Source organism: Melanerpes formicivorus, unplaced genomic scaffold, assembly GCF_026170545.1.
Source record: "Melanerpes formicivorus ecotype bairdi unplaced genomic scaffold, bMelFor1.0.p_v2 SCAF_2, whole genome shotgun sequence".
NCBI lineage: Eukaryota > Metazoa > Chordata > Aves > Piciformes > Picidae > Melanerpes > Melanerpes formicivorus.
Window position 1 is genome coordinate 56837898 of NW_027142354.1, and position 18811 is coordinate 56856708.

The following is an 18811-nucleotide window of genomic DNA, read 5'->3' on the forward strand; positions in this document are numbered from 1 at the left end:
AGAGTTAGCTCAAGTTCTCAAACACAGATGTGCAGACATATGCAGAAAAATTGATTCAAGCCAACAATCTCTGCAAACCAACTACTGACTGCTGTGACCTTCTGCAGTAGGGCAGGACTGCAGGAGGAGACAAATGCAGGCAGTTCAGGTGCCCAGGTTGTTTCACCTGCCTGAAGATGAAAAGGCTTTTTCTTTTTAGTCTTCCAGTCTTTAAGAAGGCCTCCCTAGAACACTGAGAATTGATTGCATGATGTTCCTTTGAGGTGCTCTGTAGAAATGCAAATGTCTCTCCCCCACCGGGATATCTGGTCCAATATAAGTAAGTTCTTATCTCCTGGCAAGGTGCTGCTGACACCTTTCCAGATCTAGTTGTGGCTAATTCTTGAAAGAGTATCCAATGTGTTAAGGGGGAAATCATAGAATAGTTTGAGTTGAAAAGGTCATCTAGTCCAAACCCCATCACAAAGCTCAGCTGCCTGCATGTAAGGTGAAGTACTTTGCCATCTTGCTTCTGAACAAAAAAAGCTGACTATGTTTTTTGCCTGTTGACCTGCGCATCAGGACCAGTTTATGGTGCTGAAATGATCCTTTATTTAGCAGAATAGTAGCTACTGGAGCAGTCTGGGGCTGACAGGTAGCTGAGGTCATAGTAACTTTCACTGTAGGTGGTTTCTAAGGGGGAGTGGATTTCCTAGACAGATTCTTAGACCTGCACTTCACTCGTGGTTTGGGGAGAAGTCCTTTTGGCTCGTGGTTGTACCTTTTGTCCTTTCTTGTCAAGTTGGGGAAATGATGTGTTTTGCTCTAATAAAGAATTCACCTGGTTTCCTCTCTGCATCCTAATTGCTCTCCAGGGAGCACTAAAGTGTGCTTAAGCATATTGGAACTGTTTACTCACAAGGCCTGCTGGATGTGCAGTAACGCGCAGTGTTTGATCTCTGCCCTGTTGCTGCAGGCTGGCATGATTCGCACAGACAAGGACGAGTTCTTCATTGAACCTCTGGAGATGGGGGCCCAGGAGGAGGAGGAGGAAGGAGGCAGAACACACGTGGTCTATCGCAGAGCAGCTGCCAAGAAGCATCTCCCTGTGGAGGGCATGGATACCCTTTATACAGGTAAGGCGAGGGTGGTAGTGCCAGCTGATGCATAGTGTAGTCGAAGGCAGGTAGCCAGTGTGATCTGCTAGCTCTGGCTTCTTTATCCTTGCCAGTGGAAATGTGTTCTCCCTCTGTGGATGAAAAGGTAGGGAAGGAATTGTACACTTTACCTGGGTTAAGCAAACATTGCAGCAGCCAAAACCACCTCCGGAGTGGTAGAGTTGCATATACTTTAAAGAGTTTCCTTGGCTCCAGAGATGGCCAGCAGAAAGTTGTCTCTCCCACTGAGTCTGCAGGTCAGCACAAGAGGATGGAGATGGCGAGAGGAAGCAGCACTACAAAGTTCCTGTTCCTGCTGGGGACAGGAGGCAGTGCTGGCTTTGAGAGGGCTGTGTTGGAAAGCTGAAGCAAGGACACCAAGGTTAACATGGTACAGGAGCTTCTCACTGACAGTGTCTTTGCTGGGCTGGATTTAATCCCAGCAGGGAAACAATGATATCTTCAGATATGAACACAAACGTCCTTGATTTATGTGTTTCCAAATATTGAATTTAACCTAGATAAATAGAGGATAAATAGCGGTGGAGCAACAGGAGCTAAATGTAAACACCCACTCTGTGGAGTATTTTCTGTTTCTGTGGCAACTGCTCAGATGTTGCACCTTTTTTACAGGAAGAAATAGGGGATGCAAATCTGGTAAGTGGATGTTTTGACAACTAATGTTAACAGGGAGATTAACTAGGTCACTTGAGAAGAAACAACAAAGTAGCTGCATTTTTGTTCCAAATGTGTGCAGCAAATTGCAGGCTATTTTCAAACTGCAAACTATTTGCCACTCATACCCTGCTATTATCTTATTTCAGCACAACAGTAAGTTTTCAAGTCTAATGCAAGCTAGTAAATGTGCTAGTTTGTCCTTTGTAGGAAGCTTCCCAGAGATCCTTATCCTTCTGCTGTGCTCCCTTCATCATTTTCAAGAGGTGAAGAGTCTGATAGTAGGGCTTTTTATTAACAGGTACCACTCTTGCATGTAGAAATGAACAGAAAGCAGTTGGAGGAACAGATAGTCACAGACACGAGGCACTGAAATTAGGGCCAAGTCAGCAATATAAATTTCTCACTGTTCAATTTGGAATGGAGTTAAAAAGGAAGGAAGGAAGCAATAGCATTCAACTATTTTCCTCCACTTTGAGCACCCTGATGACCCATGGATTTTGTGACTGGTGTTCTGTTGGTTGCTTTTGGTTGCCTTCACATTTATTCTGGGGCAGAGCTGGAGTCCTAAGTAGCACAATCCTAGAATCATAGGGTGGAACTTGCTCTGTTAGTTGATGTTTATAAAATCGTTGCAGTGTTGGGAAACATCAGCCAGTCATTCTGTTTCCTCTTAAACAAAAGAGACTTGATTGTGTTCACACCTTATGGCAATATTTTTGTTTTTGGATGGTAAATATTCCTCAGGAGTAGGAGTCTGGTACACAGAAAAGCAGACACTGTAGATCAGTTCCAGTCATTGGCATGTGGTACCTGCTAGGGGAAGGCTCTGACAGCAGCCTCTGAAATGCAGCGTCGTGCTGCGTGGCTTCTCGTGGGGCTGCTGGTGGGGCTGCCCACCATGACAGGCAGCAAAGCCACAGGCAGGGTGCGATGCCACCAGGGTTCTGCGTCTGTCACCTCGTCTGTGTCATCTACTCCTGTAAGGACTGAAGGTTGTAGGCTGTGGTACCAAGGCACAAAGCAGTACTAGCAAAGGCAGAAGGATGAAAAAGCAAAAGCGAGGCTGAGCTTGTGCAGGCCAGGCTGAGACCTGGGGCTGGCCATGTGTGGAACAGCAGGCACTGGTGGTGGGTGGCGTTGGTGGTGGGTGGCAATAGTGGTGGGGTTTCATATTTCCAATTGTAAAATAAGGAAAAATGCAGAGAGTAATCATCTTCCTTTCCACCCACCCTGTTTAATTTGTAAATTTAATTTGAAAAGATTTTATATTGGGGGGGGAAAAAAAAGCAGCCCAGGTTAGGGTTTTGTTCCCTGAAATTCTCTTTCCTTTAAGAAAAAACCCAAACTTGAACAACCATTCCACAGCTGGTCTGTTCTTCTCTATTTTGTTATGAAACCTGGCTTCCCACTTCTGATTTGCTCTAGGCAGTAGGCATGGAGAAGGAGATGCTTTCAAAGACTGTAATTTTATTTTCCACTTTGCCTTTTTGCAGAGTGCCTCAAGTTTTGGCTAGCACACATCAGAATGTTTAGTGACTGGGCAGTGACCAGCACGCTGCGCTGTGGCTTTCCATGGGGCTCTGCATTAATTAATGGCCTTACTTAGCAAATACTTCGTAGGGCACTTTCAGCATGCTGTATTGGCCACAACAACCCCATGCAGTGCTACAGGCTGGGGTCAGAGTGGCTGGAGAGCAGCCAGGCAGAGAGGGACCTGGGGGTGCTGGTTGATGGTAGGCTGAACATGAGTTGGTGAGGGGCTTGGAACACAAGCCCTATGAGGAGAGGCTGAGGGAGCCGGGGTTGCTTAGCCTGGAGAAGAGGAGACTCAGGGTGACCTTATTGCTCTCTACAACTACCTGAAGGGAGGTTGTAGCCAGGTGGGGGTTGGTCTCTTCTCCCAGGCAACCAGCACCAGAACAAGAGGACACAGTCTCAGGCTGTGCCAGGGGAGGCTTAGGCTGGAGGTGAGGAGGAAGTTTTACACAGAGACTGATTGCCCATTGGAATGTGCTGCCCAGGGAGGTGGTGGAGTCACCATCACTGGGGGTGTTCAGGAGGAGACTTGATGGGGTGCTTGGTTGCATGGTTTAGTTGATCAGGTGGTGTTGGATGATAGGTTGGACATGATGATCTTGAAGGTCTTTTCCAACCTGGTCTATTCTATTCTATTAAAAAAGAAAAAGGAGGAAAGAGTAAAGAGGTTAACCAAGAGCACTCCCTCTCTTCCACCATCCTTGGAGACAGCTGCATTGTTGCCAAGCCCCATAAATTTACATGTGATGAATTGTAACACTTGGACTATTTTTAAAGATCCTGCCTCCAGGAATCTTATGAATATGTCCTGATTTTTATTTCATTTTCTCCTCCCCTAGGTGAGCTGCTGGCTCTTTCAACTGTTGATAAAAGCTTTGTAGGTTTTGGCTGAGAAAATATTTTCAAGCAATGAGTAACACAAAGTATATGATAGTCCATAATTTTTCAGGCAGCACCTCTCAGAATCCCATGAAATGTTAATTTAATCCCATGGGAGGGGGTTGTGAGTCATGAGTTTTGAATGTTTGGGTTTGGATTGATGGATTAAAAATTCCTTATAAATATTCCTATCTCTGGCACTTCTTTGACAAGAAATAGGACAAGCTGCTCTCTCCCCAGTGAAATGGGAGGTGAAGGAATTGAAAGCTCCATGAACTTGGAGTTGGGTGTGTCTGTCATCGTTTCAAGGCCTGGGGCTGTGCTCTGGGCAGTGGTCCTGCCAGATCTTGCGGCACAAGAGCTTTGGGATTTACTCCCACAGTCAGCAGGTCCTTTAGGATGCTACTGTTAGGAAAATCTGTACAGATTCTCTTTTGCAGAACTGGTGCTGGGTCTGTGGAGCAGAAGACCCCAGTTGGGGTCAGGGGGCATCCTGTAGTGCAGGGGGGCTCTTCATGCCGCTCACCTTTGGAAAGAAACAAAGACTTCTGTGTGCCCAACATGCTTCCTGAGTAGGTGGTGGTCTTTAGTTAGTTCAGATTTTGGGGGCAAATTTACTCTAAATTCAGGTATTTTGGTAATGTATCTATACAGGGACTTAGTCTTCTAAATGCAGTTTCTCTGGATGGTGGTTTGATGCAGATTTCAGCTCCCCTAGTTGATGTGCATGCCCCCATGGCTGCCTAGGCAGAGAGCTCCCGCAGGGAGCTGCAGGACAGAAGGAGAGAGGTCCCTGAAGCTGTTGGGCACCTTAGCTTCCCCAAAACACAGCTGGGACTCATGGATGGCCCATTGACTGCTTGTGAGGGTGGATTCATGTGTAAAGGAAAAAAGAATAATTGCATCTTCTCAACCATGGAAATAAATTCCGGATTGTGCCAACAGTTATGCTGAGGTGGGGCTGACAGCAGGGTTTGTCTGGCAGTTTCCATACACTCCTATCTTTGGTTTAGGTTATAGGGAGGGGAATGGAGATTTATTTTTTTGTCTCACCTGTTTAAAAGATATGAACAAACCAACCCCACAACCTCCTAAGCCCTGGAGAGATCAAGGTATGCATCATCTTTTATGAAGGCCCTGCTGACGTGCTGGGCTTTCAGAAGTGGAATGTGCCGGGAGAGAACTGACGAGAAGCGAGCAGCAGCGCTCTGGTCTGGTTTCAGCCCAGGTTTGCTTCTGTAAGACACTATCAGAATATTGAGAGAATAAATACTTGTTCTGGCAGCCTGAGTGGTGGTGTTTTGACTGCTCTAGCATTATCTGGAGACTCACAGAGGAAAGGGTGTAATATTTCTGCCTGGTTTTCCCCCTCTTAAGCAATACTATTTGTTCATGTACTGGAAAAATGTAAGCATCATATTTTAGGCAAGAAATAATCTGCGGCAACAGTACCATGAAAATCTGTGTGAGCTCCTTGTAAATTAGCCTAATTGTTTTGAAAAGAGAAATATTTTCAGGTAGTGCTTTGATACATTGCAGGTGTGGTGGGAATAAACCCTATTTTGTTTTGGTAACTGCTTTTGCTACTTGCACTCCTACAATAATTTGTCTTCCTCCAGATAGAAATAAGCAGCCTGTTGCAAACATTTGAATATTTCCAGTTGAATTCCTTCTTACAAAGATGAGAAATGGTGCTTGACCGCAATAAAACTTCCTACATGATAGAACCAGAATTGAATATGCAAGCTAGAGGAGGTTGGGGTTTTTTTCCTGGAAACTGCTGGGGTTTTGCTTAAATGATTTTCAGAGGTTCAGTGTGGAGCTGATCAGTATTAATTAATGGTTATGGCGAGGCCTGAAGAGCCAGCTTGATTTTTGTCTCTGAAGACAATCTGATTATCAGGCTTGTAACCTTTAATATCACATTTCCCCAGCTAAATTACTGTGTCTGTTTCGTTGATCACCTGAGAGGAAATGATTATACTAAAACTTCCTTAAGGTTTTGTCTTCTCTCTCAAAATCGTTGTCTGAATGCGCTGCTCTGAGGTTTATTGTCTTGCCTGACTGATGAGGAACAGAAACTCAGCTTTGGTTGACAGTTTTATCTGCTGTGCAGATGAAAGATGACCTTAGCTAAAGGAAAGCTTACCAGGAAGACAGCAAGGTAACCCCCCACAAGTGTTCAAACCAGGCAGATTGTTGTTTATTTAACTGCTAATCAAATCTCTTGGAATGGCCAAACCCAACCTGACACAAGTCCCATCATGAGTATGGTCTGAGCTGATGGGATGGACAGACTCAGTGTCTGCTGGCGACTCATACCTCTTTCCATAGCGACACCAGGATTTGCTTGTGGTCGGGCCCTCAGAAGGGGTGGTGGCTTAGTGATGAAGGATGTGACCATTTTGTGTGACCCTATGATGTACTTTTGGGGGCAAAAAAATCCTTTGTAGCTTTTTAATGTCTGCAACTGTTGCCTTTTTTTTATGTTGAGGGTGGCTGACACCTCCTTGGCCATAAACACACACCAGTCAGGTGAAAGGACAGAAAGAAGTTGCTGCTTCTCTCAACAGAGGTAATCAGCTCATCTCTAAACAGATACCAAACCTCATCAGAGCAGAGCTGCTCCTTGGTTCTGGTACTGGCATCTCCTGCCCCTCTGTGATGCAAAAGGACAAAAACCTTTCCACCACCTCACACATGGGGTGTTTGAAAGTCCTGAGGCCAGTTCAAGCAGGGGGGAAATCCATGTCAGCTTAAGCTGAAACAATCAAACACTAGAAGCTGTTGGAAAAGATGAGAAAGTTAAAAGTGTGATAAAGTCCTAACAAGTGGCTTGCCAGAGCTTTGCAGGTTTTCAAGATGATATTTCAGAGGAAGGCTCTTCCATCACAGTCCATCAATCTGTCAATGCCATTGATTTACTAATGTATTGAAATGACTTTTCAGAGCCCAACACGCATCTGGTGTGTGTGTTTCTGGACTGCCTGCAACGATGCTCAGATTGGCTGCAGGCTGGCTGGTTGCCATTCTAATTTACAGAAACTTTCCTCCTTACCTTTCTAGGGGAACAGTTCCTTCAGGAAACCCAAGTTTCTCCAAATCCAATCAATATTTCCTCTCAGCATGTACTCCTGCTGATTAATTACCGTTCCCTTATTTTGCAGTCAGTAAGGCACCGATGACAATATTTTTTGTCTCCTTCCTACATCATCTGTGCATGATAAATACATCTGTCTTTCTCTCCTGTCTTGGGCTTTCTTTGAATTTCACATTGCAGATTCAGGGGCCTTTTCTGGGAGGAAAGATTGAGAATTCAGCTTGTGAATAAGAAACAAGGTTATGCATTCGTGAAGAAACGAGTCTCTAGAGAGTGGTAATAGGCCATGGGATGTCACCCTTCCCAACAGTAGATGCAGAATACAGAATTAACCAGGCTGGAAAAGACCTTTGAGATCAAGTCCAACCCATCACCCAACACCATCTAATCAACTAAACCATGGCACCAAGTGCCTCATCCAGGCTCTTCCTAAACATCTCCAGGGGTGCTGACTCCACCACCTCCCTGGGCAGCACATTCCAATGGGCAATCTCTCTTTCTGGGGAGAATTTCTTCCTAACATCCAGCCTAAACCTCCTCTGGTGCACCTTGAGACAGTGTCCTCTCCCTCTCTCACAGGTTGCCTGGGAGAAGAGACCAACCCCCACCTGGCTACAATCTCCCTTCAGGTAGTTGTAGGCAGCAAGAAGGTCTCCCCTGAGCCTCCTCTTCTCTAGGCTAAACAAACCCAGCTTCCTCAGCCTCTCCTCACAGGGCTGTGCTCCAGACCCCTCCCCAGCTTTGTTGCCTTTCTCTGGGCATGTTCCAGCAACTCAACATCTTTCCTAAACTGAGGGACCCAGAACTGGACACAGGACTCAAGGCGCAGCCTAACCAGTACTGAGTACAGGGCAGAATGACTTCCCTGCTCCTGCTGGCCACATTATTGCTGATGCAGGCCAGGATGCCATTGGCCTTCTTGGCCACCTGGGCACACTGCTGGCTCATGTTTAGGCAGCTGTCAATCAGCACCCCCAGGCCCCTTTCTGCCTGGCTGCTCTCCAGCCACTCTGCCCCCAGCCTGTAGCACTGCATGGAGATGCAGCTGATGAAGCAGTGCTTTGCTAGCCCAGGTAAAGAAGACTCTCACAGCAGTTTTAATATGAAACTTCAGGATAACTCTACAGGGTTTTATTTTTATAACAGTGCAATAAATCATCTGGGATGATTAGGTGCAAGCAGATGAACATGTGCCTGGTATGAAACACACAGAATAGCCTCCTTTTTCCCCAGAGTCAATGCAATTCTCTACCACAGATCTCCCCAGCGGGTGGCCTTGGCTGTGTCATGGAATGGTCTCAGGTGAAAAAGTCAACCCTTCAAGTGCTACTGGGACAGTCAGTTTTCTTTGGAGAGAAAATGATAATGAAGCTAAATGAACTTTTTTCTTTTTCTGAGCAGCAGTCATTTTGCTGTGGTTTTTCAGCTGGGAAGTGCTCATGTAACCAAAGATCCGTGATGAGGTGTGTGCAGATCAGGCCCACAGGAGAGGTGTGTGGGCTACTTTGACAGTGGGCTTGTTTGTATTTTCAAGTGCTCTGGAAAGCAGATTGCATCTTCAAAGCTTTTAATTCAGCATCTCCTTTTTCCAGATGCTAAAACTTGCCTTCAGAAGGGTCGACTGTTCATTAAATGCTTTCTCATTACTATTTCGTCATGCCATCAGATCTGTAGTCCCCACTGCACTGTTTTGTGTCACTGGTAACATAAATCCTCCTGGACAGGAGTAAAAATTAGTGGGGTGGCATGGAGTGATGCAGAGCACTGTGCTGCACAGTGATGCTGTGGTTGGGATGGGGAGAGGCTGGAGCAAGGAGAGGCTGGAGCTGGGAGCAGCTGCATGGATCGGCTCTGTTGCAGGGTTGTGGTCCTGAGCTGTCATTTCCCTCTGCCATACACTCCACAGAACTGCAGTCACTCCTGCAATAAACCATTGTTGAACGTGGAATACAGGAACATCACAGAATCACCTGGCTGGGAAAAGAACTTGAGATCATTGAGTCCAATCATAACCTAATATCTCCCTGTACATAGCTGTTAGATTGTGTCTCTAAGCACATCATCCAAATGCCTTTGAAGCACCTCCAGGGATGGTGACTCCACCACTTCCCTGACAGCCTGTTCCAGTGCCCGATGACCCTTTCAGTGAAGAAATTTTTCCTAGTATCTAATCTAAACCTCCCCTGGTGCAACTTGAGGCCTTCATAATAGTATGTTAAGAAGCTCAGTGTCTGTGTTTGTCCCTGCCTTAGGCAGTTTGAAATCCATGGAGGCTTCAAGGAAACTCTTAAGTGCACACTTAACTTTGGGCAGGTGCTGAAGTCAGATTGATTTCAGTGGGACTCAGAATACAAACCATTCGGCCTCAGGTATGGAGCTAAATGGAGATGGATTCGTGTTTTGGTTATGAGGCAAGTTAGCAGAGTATGTTACTGCCATGTAAGAATTAAAGGTGAAAAGCTTGTAGTTATTTAAACATCCCTGATTAGCTGGTATTATTAGCTAATGTAAAAATGAAATTCATTTTATTCCCAGCTGCTGAGTTAACTTTAGTCTCTCTACTTGATTCAAATGCTGTGCTAACGCTCTCCTAAGTGATTGCTTTGAACAGCTTACAGCTGGAGTTGGCTATTAGCAAAGGCTGCTAAATATAACAAAATGATAACAAAGCTGATAGTGGCCTATGCACCAAGTTCTCATGCAGATACTCCTGCAAAATATCTGTGAGAAGCTCTCAGGAGGGCATGGGGAAAGTGCTCATTGTCTCCTTCACATTCTTCTGTCAATTAATTCAGCAGTAGGGGTGTGTGGAGCCAAGCTTGGTTAATCACTTGTTTGTTTATGTTTACATTTAGTCAACCCTTGATTGTTTGTAGTTGTGTTTATAGAGATGAAACATTTTACAACAGATTTCAGTCAGGTTTGTTTTTATTCTTCTTTATGGTATCTGCTGATCATACAATCCTTAACAAATTTATCCTCTCCTTCTCCTGGGAGGAAAGGGAGAACAAAATATTTGCCTTTTGGACAAGAGGAACACAAACCTTGTTTTCACTGAAAGCTGATCCTGTTTCTTGCTGGTAAGAACTTAGTGCAAGAGCAAGGTTCATGGGAGCAGCAGTTCATAAGTCAAAGCTTTGCTTCAGAGCCCGTGTGAGCGCTCACATGTGAGTGTGCAGCCACCCACAGGCATGTGAGGAGCTTTTTGCTTATGAAAATGTATGTGCACACCCCCAGCCTGTTTGCAGTTGCACATTTGCTGGTGGTTTTCTGTGAAGTGTCACCCTATTGGGGTTTGTTTGTTTGTTTACCAGCTGTGGTCATGTTGTCCAACCTGCTGAGAGAGACAGAGGATGGCAGTGATCCAGCAGGTTCTAATGGCTCTGCCAAGCGCAAAGAGGGAGGAACTTCTTCTCAGAAAGCCCTTAATAATCTGTCCTGACAAACTGGAAGTGTTCTGCAGCCTCTATCTCCACTTAGGAAATGGATTCTGGAACTGAGAATCCAAAACTATGAGTAGCATGTAGTGTTTGCTGGTTTGTGCCATGGGATTCAAACTCTGTGTTTAATAACAATACACAAAATAGCATCTGGTGTGCGGCTCTAAAATAAGCTCGAGTAGAAAATGCCCATAAACAGTTTCTGTTTAAAATGTTTTCTGACTAGAAGTGGCATAAATCTTGTCATCTGTCCATGATAAGGAGGATGAAGTGGTTTGATCAGACTGAAAGCTGCAGGCATCATGACATGAAAGCAATGGGCAAGCCCAGAGCTGCGAGGGAGATATCCCTCAAACACCTACACTGCTGACATTTCTTGACGTGAGAGGCCTTGTGAAGTGGTCCAAGGATTACAAATGCATTTTAGCTGGTTCCATCAGTTCTCACCTGTGTGAAATCTGCTCCTCAGTGGCCAACCACGAAAGAAGCCTGAGTGCTGCTGGTGTATCAGTGCTTGCAGAAGGGGTGCTGGAAAGGTCACTGCATCTATAGCAGTGTGAGACTCAGCTGGAGAACAAATCACTTGGTCTTTCTCTGCAGTAATTTAATTCCTGGTGGCTAGAGAGCACCAAGCACATCCCCACAAGCAAACACTGTATTGCTTGTGAGCTCAGTGCTGGTTGAAGGGAGAGTACTTCAACACCTCAGAGCTGGTGCTGTGTAGATGGTTGCAACAGGGCATGTTTAGAGCAAAAGTCTGGGTAGCTCATGCCTGAGACCAAGGTCAGTTTTCTTTAGACAATTTTGTACATCACAGGTGATGATGCATTTAATCACTGCACTACCACTGCTTTCTTTTAAAGGGTGCTCTTTCCAGAGCCCTGAATCTAGCTCCCAGTACAGCCATGACTTCTTGTCTGGCCTCCTGTCCCCTCTGAAATCTCAGATCTCATGCAGCTGGGTGAGATGCAGCGGTGCAAACAACTACTGCTTGCCACTCCTACCTGCTGGGTGAACTGGTCAGAGGGAGAGGGGACAGAGCATTTCGCCTCCTTTTGTAGAGTAGGGTGAGAGGGGGCTGCAAGTGTTGGGGCCTGATTCCTCCTCTGGTGTGTGCAGGTACCATGATCAGCAGAGAAGCACACAGTTCTGTGATGCTTATGCTTTAGCAAAGCATGTGTTACGCTCTGCAGGAGGCTGGGGAGTACACCTGTAGTAACTCAGTGGTTGGTACGGACTAGGTGCTTGGCTTACAGAGCCTTGGTTTATAGCTAGAGCCTCTGTTGGGCAATAACTTTCTGTAGCTCTTTTGTAACTTTTGTTTATTTATTTGTGTTCACTGTGTTTTGAATTCCCTGAGCAATGCTTGGGGCTGCCTGGGTTTCTCAGGTAAAAAAATAACTTTCAGTTGAAAAGCCTCAGCAGTGCTAAGTTTCATTTCAACTAATGCAAGCCTCTTTCCCCCTGTGGTTTCCTGAAATTAGAAAAGGCAAGTGGATCTTAGCCTGGGAAGAAAACAAACCAAACACACACCCAGAAATTTTCTGATTTCAGTTGCTTTGAATCTGTACTTTGGTACGGTAGTAAATTACTTTCCCCTTGAAAATGTGTGGTTTTCTCTAGAGCAGAAGCACTGTTCTGAAAGAGTGGGATAAAGCAGTAGCAGAAACTATGTTGCTGCATAGTATGAGCACAAACTCAGGTTTATTTCTTTTAAAGTATCATCTTGCAAATGATTCAGACTCCCCTCCTCCCCCCAACCCAGTATTTTGTCCCAGACTGTACACAACGTGCCACATGCCCCTTTCCTGGCAAGGGTTTTAATTTAATTGTCTTTGCTCATTTGTATAGAAACCTCAGCAACTGTGTTACCCAACATCTGCATATTAGATTTAAAACGTTCTGTCTGCAGGACTGACTCAGGCCGTGATGTGCTCTTAAGTCAAACAGCACCAGTGGTTTGACTCAGTGATCTGAAAGATGTTTTCCCAATGCAATGATTCTGCGGTGACTTTGTTAGTACAGAGAAGCCTTCTCGGATCAGAACCATGTCAGTTGAAGGCCCACACACCAGCAGCAGCCATCAGCTGCTTCACTGACCCACCAGCACATCCTAGATGTGGCGTGAGGCTCTTGCCAAGCCTGAACCCTGCAACGACTGCCTGCAAAACCTGCATCCTGGTACTCCACTGCTGAAGCTCTGCTGTCGTAGTAAGAACAAGGGCATGGTTTGACACTGCCTTTAAACCAATCCAACACCATGCTAATGACACAGTAGTGCTTCACCCTCTCACCAGCCACACATTCCCTCTTCTAGCTGTTGCTATCTGAGCCACATTGCTGGGAGGGATGCAGCCACCAGCTGTAGGCTACTGGATGGTCCAGCAACACCAAGGCAGGAGACTGAGTCCTTGCACTGCTTTCCTCGCAGTGCCTGCTGGCTGCGTGTCTCAAGAGACCCTCACAGAGTGGCATGCTGTTTGGTTGTCCACTTGTCCCATTCTTCTGCAGAGGGTGAAGTCTTCTGCAGACCAAGAGATTCCTCTTTTGCTGTATGATGTACAGCACTTGGAATGGCTCTATTTATTAGTGGGTTAAACACCATGGACTTTTATTTTTCAGCAGGTTCTGTGATTAAAAGCCTGACATGTAACTTTGCTCTTCCTTTTATCTGGGAGTTTTTGTGCAGTCACTTACATGTTTCAGCTCTCTGTGTGTGCTCAGACCATCTGGCACAGCTCTCCTGCCCATCACTGTGCAGTGCTTTCAAGGGGAAAAATTACAAATCACAATCTGGATGGCAGGGGGGGGTAGGGATTTGGTTTGTTTCAACTCCAGAGCTGACAGTTCTACAGGTAGGTGATTCTTTAGAGGAGGTTTCTCAGCAGTACTGCTTGATGATTCTGTGAGGAAAGGAGGCCAGAAATCCCCAAGGACCAAGCGTCAGGGAGGAGCTGGGAGCAGAGGACCTTGGTGGCTCAGTCTCCGCAGTCCCTCGCTGCTGGCTGCCCGGAGCCTGTGGTGCTGCAGGAGCCTGGCGGTGCTGGGGATGGCTTTCTTTAGCACTGCTGGCCTTCAGACAGTTGTCCTTGGAACAAAATTCATTTCCTTGGGCTTTGCTCCATTTTGCAGGGTTTGGCCACCACAGACTGTCATTTTTAAAAGAGACAGGGCTTTGCTGGTTTGGTTTGGTTTGGTTTGGTGATACTTTTGGTTTGTTTTTTTTGCTGGTGACCCTAATATTTTAATGTGGCTGCAACAATTGTAGCTTTTTAAAAGCCAGGGAGATTGTTTACAGAACGTTTGAGGAAAGATTCTTTTATTCAAAGAACAAGTCATACATGAGGCATGCTCAGTCCTAAAAATAACCAGAAAAGAAAAGCCTCAGAGTGGTTTCTATGAACTGCCACCTGTGAGAGTATTTTAAACTGATAATCTTGTCAGGTATCTGTGCACTTTGTGACCACATCTGTTCTGCCAAGGAGCTCTTTTTTCCTGTTCTGCATGTGGAGGCAGGTTACAGTTGTTGAAAGTGCCTGCTGACTGGGAATGGTGAGAGACACTGAGAAATGTTTTATGCCTGAAGCAGCTTCCTCCGAAACATCCACCCTAGGGCCTCCCTTCAAAAGCCTTCTCACACCTTGGTGACGTAGGGATTGGCTTTTTTCAACTTTTAGAGAACTATGACCTGCTCTTTTGTTTTCTCTTTCCAGTCCCTTTGTGTGTGAAGCCTCTCACTCTTTGGAATAAATTGGCAGCGTGATTTGAAGTGATGTGGGGTTTTGAGCAGGTCTCTGGAAGTGGGAAGCGGTGACATTTCGGAAAGATCAGTCTTCTCTAGGTCAGGAATCCCAGCTCATCTGATGGGAAAGCATCTGCTGTGACTGGCAGCAACAGTAACTAAATAGTGACGTGAGCAATTGCCCTTGACTGTCTGATAATATGTATGAAATTGCCAGGCACTGAGAACTGCATCTTAGGAGCTGTGGTTTTGTGTTGCTGAGTGGGCAGCACTCCTGTTTGTCTAATTGAGCTTCACTGTGTTGTAGTGTTCAGAGTTCATTCATCCCACTGGGGTGGTTTCTTTCTTTCTAGGGTTTGCCTTTTTTAGAGAGCCACTGTTATTTATGGTCATGATCATATCACAGTCATTCATATCTTTCTCCCTGTGGAGTAGAGCAGAGGTTTGGTCCTCATTTTACAGAGGTCTTTTCTCCCTCTCAGTGTTCTCATACCCATTTTATTCATGCTGAAGCTGGGTATGGGTATAAGTCCCCAAAACCCTAGATTTTGGGGACTTGAATACATTGGGGCACTGGATTTTAAAGCAGATTTTTTGGGTGTTTTTTTTTCCTGCCATACAGCAGATAATAGGCTGCCCAGAGACTGGGGAATTGGTTCTTTCAGGGATCTCAACTTAAAATGATGTATTGTCTAAAGCCATAGATCAAATCTGTGCCTGAATCCTTGTTCCCAGGCTCGCTGGCCATTCTTCCAGCCAGTTCAAATAAGCTTTTTCCCCAGTCCCTGTTAAGAAAGGACAGACTAAAGAGCAAGCTGCACATCATCCATTTTAACTTTATATTCCACTTACAAGCTGGAGCTTTTTTTTTCCTTCTTTTTGGCTTTGTTTTCCTTTAGGCAGAGTCTCTGGAGACTTGTTAACTATGAAATGCTTAGAAATAGGCAGCCCAAAGGCTCTGGCTATGGGTATTAAATGTCCTAGGCAGCCCTAAAACGCTGCTCAGCCTTCAGTGCAAAATATACCAAAGAGGGGAAAATCTGATTTTGAGTCCCTGTAAGATGACTAGAATATAATTTCTAAATTTCCAGGTATTTTTCTTGGATATCCCAATGACATGCCTGCAGAGAAAGAGATGCTATTGACATTTCCATGGCAACCCATTGTAGCATTTCAGATATTGACCTGCAGGTCATAAATTACCGAAGCAGAATATTTTTGGGAGGCTGGCCAAAGCTATCGTTCTGCTTCAGAATGTACAGACAATAGCACAGCAACAAAAACACTGATGGGAAAACACAGGCTTTGGAACAGAGTCTGAGCTAAAAGTGAAGTGGAAGTTTTGTTTAAGGCTTCACTGGTGGTGAGTAACATCAAGTGGTGGCCCTGAGGGGGTTAGTTTCTGCCGCTTTCTGTCTGTGGATCTGGTTTGTATTTGTGGCTGGAGATGTGAGAGCAGTGAGATGATTGTAAAGGCGGTGTAGCAACATTCAGCCTTGTGTGTACTGTTACACTTTTATTAGAGGTGCTAATGGACTTCAGCAGTACCTCACCTGGCTGTCTTCATGCTAGTTATGCTGACTGTATGTGATGTTGGTAGGATCTAGGTTGGAAGGGTGCATGGGCTGAATTCTATCTACGGGGAAATGTTTGCTGCTGAGTAATAACTGATCGCCTGCTGTTCCATTTGGAGTCTCTCTTATCAGACATCCTGAAGAGAATTAGATGATCATCTTTGCTGCTGAAGCCCTAGTGGAAAACATGACCAAAGGGCAGAGAGTTCCTTTCAAGAGAACTGGTACGTCTAAGCTCTGAAGATTTGCAGCAGATAAGATTGATTGCACTGGTAGGATTTACAGTCCTTTTGGGTCTCAGGTCAGACAGCTGGAAAGCCTGCTTGTCTCTGAAGTGATGGTGAGGGCATTTCCAAGAATTTCTGGAGAAAGAATCCCTGAGCTGAGAGGCCACATTTCTCCCTTCAGATGATTTCTTTTTGGTGTTTTGAAGTTTTTAAAGAAGAGCTCAGGGTCCTTGCAATGTGAGATGGATCTGTACTCCCACCAAATAAACTGCAGTCTCTCTTTCAAAATCCCTGCAGGCCACACATGTTCTGTGGTAGCTGATTCTCACAGCCTTATATGAATGCATTTTCTGGGAACTGCCTTTGTAATAATACATTGCTGGTTGGCAAGTGGATAGGGTTCAGTCAAGCCGTGCACTTGAGCCCGTTCACACCGATTGTAATGGAAGAGCTCCCAGTGAGTTTCGCAGGGGGCAGACAAGTGCAAGGCTGTGGGAATCTGGGTGGCTGAATTTGCCTGAACTGCAAAATGAATTTGTCTGCTTCTGTTTTGCTTGACTTTGTACCTTCTGGGTTTTGTGATTGACTTTGAGATTCATTTGGACCCATTCAAGCCTAACATAACTTCAAGTTACGGATCAGAATTGAGCTCTGAGGATATGACCCCTGTGTTCCAGTGATGGAGTGTAACTATGGGTGTGATGAAATGAACCCAGGTACTCCTAACAAAGCCACACCATGTGGTTCCTGACTCTCTGACACCCCCTTCCTGCCTTTCAAGATTCAGCAACATCTTTCATTGTTCATGACAAATTTTCAGGCCTCCTTGAAAAATATTCTTCTTGTTTAGTTTTCCACTGAATTGCTTGGATGGATTTTGTACTTTTATGTGCTGTTTTACACTTGCAACAGATGTGCTTTCATCACTGAGCACACATGCTTATGACAATGTCACAGGATCAAGTCCAACCCCCCTGCCAGAGCAAGACCATAGAATCTAGCTCAGGTCACAGAGGAACACATCCAGATGGGTCTTGGAAGTCTCCAGAGAAGGAGACTCCACAACCTCTCTGGGGAGTCTGTTCCAGTGCTCTGTGACCCTTACTGAAGAAGTTCCTCCTCATGTTGAGGTGGAGGCTCCTGTGCTGTAGTTTATATCCATGTCCACATTCACCTAATTTGCTCAGCATTAAGGCAGAGTCTTTTTCTGCCTTTGGCAGCTTGGCCACTATGAGACTTTCTTTATTTTATTTAACCCTCCACTGATGCTTTGTGATACCCTTTCTCAGGTCAAGAAACACATCATTAGTTTCAACCAGTTCAGCCAATTTGTTGCTAATGAATCTGATGAGAAGTTTCCAGATCGTATGCAACCAAGTTATGCATCTTGGACTTTCAGAGCAAGCTGCTCCTTTTTTAATGAGCACAGGCTTCTTTCCTTTCACCTGCTCAGGTACACCTTCCTCCAGTCCAAGCTGCACCAGGGGAAGTTTAGGCTTGAGGTGAGGAGAAAGTTCTTCGAGAGAGTCATTTGTCATTGGAATGTGCTGCCCAGGGAGGTGGTGGAGTCCCCATCCCTGGAGGTGTTCAAGAGGAGATTGGATGTGGCACTTGATGCCATGGTCTGGTCATGGGGTCTGTGGTGACAGGCTGGACTCAATCTTTGAGGTCTCTTCCAACCTTAGTGATACTGTCATACTGTTACAGATGCATTCAGAGCTGGGATGTATTTTTGCTTATTCCTGTCTCTAGCAATTGTGCCTCCATTCCTTCTGCTGCTTTCTGATTACCTAATTTTCCAAGTTTTCTTTGTCCAGCTCTCTTTTGGGATGTGCACTACGTTGTGCTTAATCTCATTATTCCATTCATATTTTGGTTTAAATCCAATCTGCCGGACATCCGTGGTGCCTTCCTGTCCCATGGTGCTTCCCACTGCTTTCTGTTCATACCACAGGATCTTCTTCTCATCCCTCTGCTCCAGTTTTCTGGAAGCTGCTCAACTGATCTCAATAACTGATTGAGTTAGCATTGGGCTCTTCTTCTGTATGCCTCTGCAGTTCACCAAAATGATTTCAACTGTACAGCATAACAAAGAAGTCTAAAACTTTTACTCCTTCACTCTGTTGTTGCTGTTTTGTTCTTCCACTTCTTCTCTTTTTGTTTCATCCAGATGAACCACTTCCTTTTTTTTTTCTTCTCCCCTTAAATAGTTAATTGGTCTCATTTAGGTCTCCAGGTGATGTCCTGGTGATTTCCACCTTTCCCAGAGATCCCATTAGCTTTCAGGCTTCTCATCCACATTTTTCAAGGAACCAGTTATACAGCCTTAATATTTTGACCACTGTATACCAAGTTGTAAACTGCACGAGGCCTCTGCTGCTCTCGTTTCATTTTCTTCCAGTTCACAGAGAAATTGCTGGCATAATTTGCTATCACTGTGTTAGCAGTTAGGAGATTTTCTCATTCATGGACAAATTTGGCTCAAAACTCAAACCCCAA

The 18811-nt window shown here is 45.2% G+C and overlaps 1 protein-coding gene across 1 annotated transcript in view; it reads left to right on the forward strand.

Annotated features, from left to right (window-relative positions):
* ADAMTS2 (ADAM metallopeptidase with thrombospondin type 1 motif 2) overlaps nt 1-18811 on the forward strand; it is a 209518-nt gene that overhangs the window by 71925 nt on the left and 118782 nt on the right. The window contains exon 3 of the mRNA XM_068162698.1: nt 956-1115. Within this exon, the coding sequence (XP_068018799.1) occupies nt 956-1115 (160 nt within the window). The remainder of the gene's footprint in view (nt 1-955; nt 1116-18811) is intronic.